At 44.9% G+C, this 10,725-nt stretch overlaps 1 protein-coding gene across 1 annotated transcript in view; it reads left to right on the forward strand.

The window, feature by feature from the left end:
• The window catches only part of LOC311113793 (myosin-9-like), a 32,340-nt gene extending 21,651 nt beyond the window's left edge, over positions 1-10,689 (forward strand). Inside the window, exons 29-41 of the mRNA XM_084157105.1 lie at positions 141-245; positions 350-502; positions 828-1,076; positions 1,423-1,635; positions 1,964-2,176; positions 2,321-2,482; positions 6,472-6,600; positions 6,719-6,807; positions 6,984-7,107; positions 7,387-7,595; positions 7,796-7,904; positions 8,661-8,833; positions 9,324-10,689. Of these exons, the coding sequence (XP_084013231.1) occupies positions 141-245; positions 350-502; positions 828-1,076; positions 1,423-1,635; positions 1,964-2,176; positions 2,321-2,482; positions 6,472-6,600; positions 6,719-6,807; positions 6,984-7,107; positions 7,387-7,595; positions 7,796-7,904; positions 8,661-8,833; positions 9,324-9,435 (2,040 nt within the window). The 3' untranslated portion in view covers positions 9,436-10,689. The remainder of the gene's footprint in view (positions 1-140; positions 246-349; positions 503-827; positions 1,077-1,422; positions 1,636-1,963; positions 2,177-2,320; positions 2,483-6,471; positions 6,601-6,718; positions 6,808-6,983; positions 7,108-7,386; positions 7,596-7,795; positions 7,905-8,660; positions 8,834-9,323) is intronic.
• The last annotated feature ends 36 nt before the right edge of the window (positions 10,690-10,725 follow it).

The raw sequence follows: 10,725 nt of genomic DNA on the forward strand, positions 1-10,725 counted from the left end.
TAAGTAAGCATTTCACTGTAAGGTCTACACCTGTTGTATTCAGCGCATGTGGCAAATTACATTTGATTTGATAATGGATGTGGTTCTGGAGGACATGGTTAAATGGTTGCGCTAATTCCTCTTTTCTGTCTCTTGTCTAGTCTGAGCTGGACAACGTCAACAGCGTGTTGAGTGTGGTTGAGGGCAAGTCCATCAAGGCAACTAAAGACTATTCCACTGTGGAGTCCCAACTGCAGGATGTACAGGTACGGTCACACAGACACACTCACCAACACACACGTTGTGCTGTTTAGAACTGGCCTTAAGCACACACACTGTAACCATTGTTTCCCTTTTTTCCTCTTTATAGGCGCTGTTCCAGGAGGAAACTCGTCAGAAGCTCTCTTTCTCCACTCGTCTGCGTCAGATGGAGGATGAACAGAACAACCTGAGGGAGACTCTGGAGGAAGAGGAGCAGGGCAAGAAGAACATGGAGAAGCAGCTCTTCACCCTCCAAGCTCAGGTTGCTAGCACATTCCTCTGTCTCTATCTCCTGTGGCTCCGTAATACTATCCAGTTTTGGTTCCCCTATCGTGCATTTACTACACCACCTACATCTTTCTATATTTTCTCAATCAAATCCCTTGGTTGAACTATGCCACCTTGTACGCTAGGACATACAGACCATGAAGTCTCTGAAGCGTTTCATTTATTTTCCCTGTTGACACGACTTGATGCTTTAGCTTGACCAATCAGCTCTACGTTTCATGTGCATCTCTTCCTCTCCTTTACCTTTCTACCAAACTTCTAATACTCTTCTCTCATCCCCCCCCCCCCCCTATTCTCAGCTGACGGAGATGAAGAAGAAGGTGGAGCTGGAGGCCCAGTCCCTGGAGGGGGCAGAGGAGAACAAGAAACGTATGCAGCGGGAGCTGGAGGGCGTGGGCCAACAGCTGGAGGAGAAGGCGTCGGCCTACGACAAGCTGGACAAGACCAAGACCCGTCTGCAGCAGGAGCTGGATGACATGATGGTGGATCAGGACAATCTCAGGCAGATGGTGTCCAACCTGGAGAAGAAGCAGAAGAAGTTTGACCAGGTGAATGGGTTGATGGATGATGATGATGGCATAGAGGTTCTATAGCAGAGGTGGGCAGTGAGCACCTCCGGTCCTGGAGGGCCAAAGACTGCAACCACTGCAGCCCTCGAGGATTAGAGGTGCCCTGAGAACCCTGTTTTTTAGAGGCTTATTTGCTAGATTTAATCACTGGCCCATGACAAGCGGTTCATAATATGAACCTGTAATGATTGATTTATGCATCATATAATGATGTATAGATCAATCATTTGAGGTTCAAATTTGCTTCAAGCACTACATCAAAACAAAATTAGATTTGACTCGTGAACTGTCTACTAAAATACCTCCTTTTCTGTCCCTATAACAGATGCTGACTGAAGAGAAGACTATCTCCAGCCGGAATGCTGAGGAGAGGGACCGGGCTGAGGCTGAGGCCAGAGAGAAGGAAACGCGGGCCCTGACTCTGACCCGCGAGCTGGAGGCCATGAAGGACCTGAAGAATGAACTGGACCGGGCCAACAAGGTCCTCAAGGCCGAGATGGAGGACCTGGTCTCATCGAAGGACGACGTCGGTAAAAGTGTAAGTCCGATCATGTTCTTGTAGAAAGATAGTGGAACTATTGATAGTGGGTGATTCTCAAGTTCTCGATTCCTTGCGTCCTGTATTCTAGACTATTAAAAATGCATTCAAGTCCGATGTTCTCCTCCAATGTGTTTTGAAAAGGTGGAGAGTCGGGAGTATGTGAGGAAAGACTTTTGAAATTCACCATTCATAAGGATAGTTTGGAACATTTCCAAACACTACCAAATCTGAATGCACCATCCCTCCCAAACTCCCTCATTGAACATTGTTGAATGACAACGTTTTATTTTATTCTAAAGTTAATCCTTTTTGTCTCTTGGTGCAGGTCCACGAGCTGGAGAAAGCGAAGCGTGCCATGGATCAGCAACTGGAGGAGATGCGTGTGCAGCTGGAGGAGCTGGAGGATGAGCTGCAGACCACTGAGGACGCCAAGCTGCGTCTGGAGGTCAACATGCAGGCCATGAAGGCCCAGTTCGACAGGGACCTGCAAGCCAGAGACGAGCAGGGTGAAGAGAGGAGGAAGCAGCTGGTCAAACAGGTACTGGGTTGTGTTCGTTACATACCAAATGGAAGAAAACAGTCTGAAACCGGAAGAGACTACTTGAACATCCAATAAGAAATGCTCATGTTTTTAAACTGTAACCTACTAAACACAACCTTGGATCTATGTGATGTTCCCCAGGTGCGGGAGATGGAGACTGAGCTGGAGGATGAACGGAGGCAGAAAGCCCTGGCCATGGCTGCTAAGAAGAAGCTGGAGGTGGACCTGGGAGAACTGGAAGCAGCCATCAGCATGGCCAACAAGGGCCGTGATGAGGCCTTCAAACAGCTTAAGAAACTGCAGGTAATGCACAGAGGGACACACACACACACACAGGAGGGCACAGTTTTGGGGTATTTTTTAAGGCACTCTGCTTTTACTGGTATTTCCAGGATAGTCCACTAGTGTTGCTGCATGTAGGAAATCCTAGGAAATTTTCTGTAATTGACACAAGCTGTCAGTTGCTGGACCCGGGTTCGAGTCTCGGTCTGGGCTACCCCCTTAATTCGCTTCAATATACTTCCATGTTTGGTTTCATTGACTCTCCCATTTAACTGACCCTAATTGACCTATTTTTAGCTACAACTTCCGAATCTGTTGGAGAGGATCAGCGTGTGCAAATTGAGGTATAGAATCAATTATCTACAAAAAGTATTCCCTGCCAAATAATGGGTTTTGTGCATCGCTTTAGTTATGCTATGGGGGTGAAGGTCAGTGTTAGGACATAGACAAACACTCTACCATGATACACTTCCACACTCCATCACCAGGTGGCAGCAGCAAGCGGGTCGAGATGCTGAGCCAAGCCTTTATTTGCACACCGGTGCTGCCAGTGAAGGTGATCGTCAGTCAGTGTCCCAGCTGGCGTAGTTTGAGGCTGCTGGTTTTGTTTGGTGGCCATGAGGCCTTTCATTTGTCTTTAGTTTGGGCATGCCTTTTTGTATTTTTGGTACATATTTGTTTTGTCACCATTGAACAAATAATAACCTGCTTTGACTGGCCAACCGAGGTCATGAAGGCGCTGGACTTAAGGTGGCTGGTTCCTGGGGTGCGTTCAGTTCTATTGAACATTTGCTATGTTGTAACTGTTTGTACTGAACGACACGTTTCCCCAAAATGTTCTTCAAGCTATGTTTGCTCTGTGTGGTGGGGTGTGGCTTGAAGCAATGAGTGACTTATTTAAAGGGATACTGCGAGATCTTGTTCTACATACCCAGAGTCCGATGAACTTGTGGATACCATTTGTATGTCTCTGCGTGCTGTATGAATGAAGTTGGCAGTAGTTTCGTGAGCGAATTCTAACTAGCATTAGCGCAATGATGAAGTCTAAGGGTACAGTATCAATGTAGATGTTTGTGTCGATAGTATCATCCGTTCACCTACTCTGTGTCTCACAAAGACACGGTGGTTGGAACCAAAAATCTCAAATTTGGACTAATCAGACCAAAGGTCAGATTTCCACCGGTCTAATGTCCATTGCTCGTGTTTCTTGGCCCAAACAAGTCTTCTTCTTATTGGTGTCCTTTTAGTAGTGGTTTCTTTGCAGCAATTCGACCATGAAGGCCTGATTCACGCAGTCTCCTCTGAACAGTTGATGTCTGTTACTTGAACTCTGTGAAGCATTTATTTGGGCTGCAATTTCTGAGGCTGGTAACTCGAACTTATCCTCTGCAGCAGAGGTAACTCTGGGTCTTCCTTTCATGAGAGCCAGTTTCATCATAGCGCTTGATGGTTTTTGCAACTGCACTTGAAGAAAGTTCTTAATTTTCTGGATTGACTGTCCTTCATGTCTTAAAGTAATGATGGACTGGTGTTTCTCTTTGCTTATTTGAGCTGTTCTTGCCATAATATGGACTTGGTCTTTTACCAAATAGGATTATCTTCTGTATACCCACCCCTACCTTGTCACAACACAACTGATTGGCTCAAATGCATTAACTTTTAACAAGGCACACCTGTTAATTGAAATGCATTCCAGGTGACTACCTCATGAAGCTGGTTGAGAGAATGCCAAGAGTGTGCAAAGCTGTCAAGGCGAAGGTGGCTACTTTGAAGAATCTAAAATATATTTAGTTTAACACTTTTTTTGGTTACTACTTGATTCCATATGTGTTATTTCATAGTTTTGATGTCTTCACTATTATTCTACAATGTAGAAAATAGTAAAAATAAAGAACCCTGGAATGAGTAGGTGTTCAAACCTTTGACTGGTACTATATCATTTTTAAAAATTCTCATGGGCCGAAAACAGTTCTGGCTATGGATTTGGTAGCTTTTATTGGCGCTGTTTGCAGGATTAGATTTCCCAGTTGGGAGTCTGGAGGATGTGTTTGTGTTAGCGCTAGGCTAGTGGCTAACTGTTGCTATGGTTGGTAGCATTTGGTGCATGGCATGCTGTTTTTGCCTGGTTGGAGTGGTTATCTCTGGGGCTTGGAGCACGCGCATGCATTGGTTGGTTAGCGGTGAGCTAGTGGCTAACTGACTTGTCAGTTGATTTATTAGTTGTCTTTGGCGTACTGATTTTTACTGGGGGCATTTGAGCCAGCAGTGTATTGTGTAGAGGATGGTGGGGTTTTCCTCAAGCTAACGAGGGGTAGATTTTTTCAGGTGGCATAAATGCTGGAGGTTGAAATAGCGGAGGAGTTGAACAAGGTAGAGGTTGTAGGGCCGCTATGGGAGAAGTGGGATGAAGTCATGCCGCCGGTTTTGATGGACACCAGTCATGAGGAAGAATACTTGTTAATGGCTAGGCTCGAACAGGAGATGGCACCGCTGAAACAGCAGGTGAGTAAAGGACAGCATAGAGGGGGAGTTTGTCAGACGGTCTTCTCACTTAACCAGTTTCATCCAGTGATCAGAATGATGAGCTAGTTTCCAAGTGATCAGGTTTGTGTAACACCAGTGGAAAGTCAGGGGTGCGTTCAGTTCAATTGAACGTTTGCTATGTTGTGGAACGGTCTGTGCAGATGTTTCTCACTGAGCATGGGTGGGTCAGTATTGTCCCCAGCACCTATTCACTGTGGTGTCACTCGGGGGTCAATTCTGGGCACCATCAAAGATTAAGCGTAAATCTAATTTTATTCAACGTTCTGACTTGTAGAGCTTTGTCTTTTTTGGGGGGGGCGACATCGGTCAGACTGAAAAATCCATGGCGTAACCATGGTAAGTCTCTCAAGGAGAGTTTTGAGGTATGCCCAGTTTGTAAAGTTACTCATGTTCAGAAGAGTCCTGATAAAAAAAATTATAATAATTAAACGATAGGGAGGAGGATGATTTGTGGGGGGGCCCTTGGAGGAAACATTATTTGCAGAACTAGATGGTGGTTCCCAGGAAATTGTTCTCCCTTGTGAGGAAGGTGATTCTTGTCTATCTGAGACCTTCTGGGCAGAGATATGATGTAGTGTGCCCTCTGCAGGATGAGAGAGATTCATGTGTCAATTTAGGGGACACGTTCCTTGTCAAAGTAGGGGAGGTTGTGGTTCCTCAGCAGGCTGACTGTGAGGTTGCTTGGGTGTCAGATTTAGCTGACAAGTTTCTCACTAAACTGTAAGGGAGGAGATTCTTCCCAGTCATGTTTTGCGGGGTGACACGGCTGTGTCTTGTGAGCGGAATCAGGAGCTTGAAAAAGTGAGTTTGGGAAAGCCAGATCCACCGGTTTTGTCACTTCCTGTTGTTGAGGAGCGGTTGACAGTTCCTGTAGCATATAGGCCTAGTGAGTCTCCTGTTAAGGTGGAGGAAAATGAGGATATGACTAGTGGTTTCCCTCCAGTGAGTGCTCAGGGCTGGAGCAAAGAGTCATAGGGGAACGGTTGGTGTTCCTAGTGAGTTTGCTGAAGTTGTGGTTAATGTTCACTTGTCCCTGGTGGTGGTTGCTCTAATCGGCGCTTGCATATCAGATGGAGCTTGGCGCTTTTGACCATGGGCGTAGTGAATGGAGTAGTTCTCAGTTTAGAACCAGAGGGGTTACAGCTGATCCCTTGATTTGTTCAAGTCAGACTTTGGGCAGGAAGAAATTACCTGAGTGTAGAGCAGTGAATTTGATGGTTTTGGTTTTAACTGGCTTCTGGTTTTGAGAATGTCTCTCTCTCACACACACTAACCTTGTCTATGCACCCAAAGTGAGCTGAAGGCATGCTCAACAGCTGCAAGAAGGTTTACACCGACAAAAACGTAGTTCACAGCTCTCACTACAAATTAGGCAGTGTGCGGTCTTTTTCGGTAGAACAATACCAAGCCCTACAGTCTGGTGTGGTACTTGACTCGGTCCTTTGTGGTTCTCTCCTCCCATACAGGCCCTGATGAAAGATCAGATGAGGGAGCTGGAGGAGCTGCGTTTGTCCAGGGACGAGGCCCTCAACATGGCCAAGGAGAAAGAAAATAAAATCAAGTCCATGGAGGCCGACACCATCCATCTCCAGGAGGTATGTCTGTCTGCAGGTCTCTCTCTGTTTCCCTTTGTCTCTATCGCTCGCTCGCTGTCTCCACCCTCACTGTCCATGTTCTAATGCTCCTCATGAGACTCCTCTCCATCTTCCATAGGAGTTGGCATCTGCTGAGCGAGTCAAGAAACAGGCCCAGGCAGAGAGGGACGAACTGCAGGACGAACTCAACAGCCACAATGCCAAGAAGTACGACTCAGACACCTCATAGAAACACTATGTGAAATTGCTACATTTAGCACTCCATTGGTTTACATTAATTTGCATGGAATTTGCCATTTCTGTGATGGTGTTCTTCCTCCCAACCAAAATGTATCTCTCCCTTCCTCTCTCGTTCTCGCCCTTGCTCTCGCCCTTCCCATCAGTTCCCTGACGGTGGATGAGAAGAGGAGACTGGAGTCTCGTATCGCTAAGCTAGAGGAGGAACTGGAGGAGGAGCAGTTGAACATGGAGATGGTCAACGACCGCTTGAGGAGAACCACACTGCAGGTAATGAACTGATTGCAAAGCTGAGGAGCTACACCGAGAAATTGTATTTCAACTTTATTTATCTGGGTTAATCACAAGGAGATGAAGAGGTATTCTGGTTGAAGAATGTTTGCATGTTCTGTTTATGTAGTGTTTCAACCTGAATCATTAGACCTTAGAGCTCTATTTGTATTAGAAGTACTCAATTGAGACAAATACACCATGTCAAACGTTATGGGCCGGCTACTACATTGTCCAATTCATAGTCTTGTGTCCATACCTCCACTCTCTCCTCCCTAGACTGACCAACTGACCACTGAGCTGTCGGCGGAGCGCAGTACCTCCCAGCGCCTGGAGGGGACCCGGGCCCAGCTGGACCGGCAGAATAAGGAGCTGACGCTCAAGCAGCAGGAGCTGGAGGAGACGGTCAAGTCCAAGTACAAGGCCTCTATGGCTGCCCTGGAGGCCAAGATACTGCAGCTGGAGGATCAACTAGACTTGGAGTCCAAGTAAGTAAAAACCATTGTCTGCCTCCATTGGTCTTTCCTCAATTCCTCACGTCCACTCTCCTTGCTTCCTTCTCAAAACGTATTGTAGGAGAGGATACAAGGTCCCTCCCCTCTGACCTCCTATGAATTTTGAGAAGCAGGTGAGGAGAAATGGCCCCTATTCAGGAGTCATGTCTTGACTCTGTTTTTTCTGTTCTAAGGGAGCGTCAGCAGTCGTCCAGGCTGGTCAGGCGCGCAGAGAAGAAGCTGAAGGAGGTGCTGCTGCAGGTGGAGGACGAGAGACGCAACACGGAGCAGTACAAAGTAGAGGTGGGTCCTCTCCGCATAGAACTAGATAGGTTACCTACCCCTATATCAGTGACCTGCAACTACATCTGTAGCACCATGGTGTATATCAGTGGAGGCTGCTGAGGGGAGGACGGCTCATAATAATTGCTGGAACGGCTCGAATGGAATGGCATCAAACACATGGAAGCCATATGTTTGTATTTGATACCATTCCACCTATTCTACTCCAGCCATTACCACGAGCCTGTCCTCCCCAATTAAGGTGCCACCAACCTCCTGTGGTGTGTGTGTATATAGCCCCAGGTGCAATGTAACCAGACAAGCGAGACGAAGGATGCAGATGATACAATAATTTCCATGCATTATAAAGATCTGGGTTGTTCATTACTCAGATTTGTTTACTGTAGGAACCAATCGAAACCAAACAGAGCAAACGGAAGGAAATGGAGAGGAACCTACCTGAATTTGTCCAATAGAAACTCTAGTTTTCCTTGCAAAACATTTTCTGTTTGGAGTAAACTGTTTCCGTTGCTAAATGTTTTGCAACAGACTAAACATTTTGCAATGGAATCCGACGAATGAATATACCCCAGATAATCTGTGCAGACCTGTTCTGAATCTGCGCGGTCTGTAAAACAACCAGAGACCGCTTAGTATAACCTAATCTGTATAGCTGCAGCCACTGAACCACCTTGCATAGTTACTGTATAGCCTCATAGATGAAGACTACATATATTTGCAGTCAATGATCGAAAATCCTCTGCCCGTACTCCACAGGCAGAGAAGGCGAACAGCCGCACACGTCAGCTAAAGCGTCAGCTGGAGGAGGCCGAGGAGGAAGTGACACGGGCCAACGCCAACCGCAGGAAGCTGCAGAGGGAGCTTGACGACGCCACTGAGTCGCAAGACGCCGTGACCCGAGAGGTCAGCACCCTGAAGAGCAAGCTCCGGTATGGTCATCAATCATCCCTCACCCACCCTCCTTTTACCCTTTGTTCATTAGGGTGAAATGTTGCTCAAGGTTTAGATAGATCCCCCCCCGGGTGCATGTTTTGGTTTTTGCCTTAGCACTACAGTTGATTCAAATAATCAAAGCTTGATGATGAGTTGGTTATTTGAATCAGCTCTGTAGTACTAGGGCAAAAACCAAAATGTGCACCCAGAGGGGCTCCCAGGACTGAGTTTGGGAATCCCTGGTGTAGAGTATGTATGTTAAGTAGAATAGGGGATTGTCTGATCTATTTGTTACATTTCTATTAGCAACATTCAGCCCTTTTGATAATTAGACTGATTTACAGAAATACAATACGTTAATGGGTCTTTGACTTTGAACAAGCATAAATAGATCTAAAAATGTATTACTTTCAGTAATTGCACAGTCATAATACATGTTACCAAATATCTCTGAAGTCATTGATTGGGTTGATTTACTCTCTGCAGGCGTGGGGACTTGCCTTTAAACATGCGCCGTGTCATCAATCGCACAGACATGGGGGACAGTGATGAGGAGATGGATATGACCAGCGAAACACCTAAGCCCATACCGGAGTGAGATTAACGTGACAGGAGAGCGCAGTCAACTTTTACAGGGACCATACTGGAAATGCAAAATCTATCATAGAATGAAATAGTGCATTCTATAGCTGACTGCTCCATCAGCCATGCTTGCTATCATGCAAAGAATTTTATACAAAGATTTATGCTATTCTCTTCAGTGTCCATTCTTGACAATTTGCTTTGTTCAGGTAGGCCTAGTAGGAGCCCTGAGATTATTCTCCTAGATTTAATCATTTACAAATTCTAAATCTGTACAATGCATTTTGTGCATGTGTTCAAAACAAATATCTGTGGCCAAATTATATATTTTGTCATGAATGTGCATTTATCTTAGAGGCTAGTTTAACAAATATGTGACTTTTTCTAGATCCATTTTTCTACTGCCATTTTCAATATTATAAAAAATATATTATTCAAACAAATGGCCTAGCAGCTTAAATTGCTATTGGGGTGTATTCTAGCCACACTATCAGCCGCTACCTCTCTTTCCCTTGGAACTTGTATGATACTGTTTGTGCCATCTTTTTCAGTGCACATAATATGGTTTTGTTTTCTTTATGAATGCAGTAATTCAATATGGTTTATTAGGGTTGTACTATGTACTTCTGGTGTATATTTTTCACTGGTATTATTTCCCGCACGCCCAGTAGTACTTCACTGTTAATCCACATTGTTCAACTTGCATCACATTAGGACATGAGGCTTACACAAAGTTATTACATCTACAGTTAGAGGCTGCACTTTATACTTAACGTTCACACTGGAATAAAGTTGGTGCATACACTGAGAATAACTACAGCCTTAACACTTGCAAATCATATTATGCTAAAATATGTGGGGGGTCTTTTCCGATAGTTATTGGTGTCTTGCAATTATTCTGGAAGCTTTGCGTTGATCCATGTGCTCTGATAAATAGGAAGATGGTGGGTTAGATGGCAGTGTTCTTTGCATTTCTTTGCACATGGGTGGGAGTGAGAATATTACATGGTGTGAATTCTACTTAATATCTCAGAATATATACTAATTTTTAATCTAGCGCTGTCACTATTTTCATTTGCTGTTATTGCACTTTCACATTTCAATTAGAGCTTATAGAGATTTTGCAAGATATAGTGGGGTATGTCTGCTTTTGATCAATTTTCACTCAAGGTTTAATGTATTGTGACGGGGGTATATTAAATGTTTAATTTCAGAGTATTTTGTGTATTATCAAATGCCATGTTTCAATAAAAATGTTATTTTAAATGGATATGACTGCAATATTTGTAACCCTGAAATTAATATT

Source organism: Coregonus lavaretus (genome assembly GCF_964263955.1).
Source record: "Coregonus lavaretus genome assembly, chromosome: 40".
Classification (NCBI taxonomy): Eukaryota; Metazoa; Chordata; class Actinopteri; order Salmoniformes; family Salmonidae; genus Coregonus; species Coregonus lavaretus.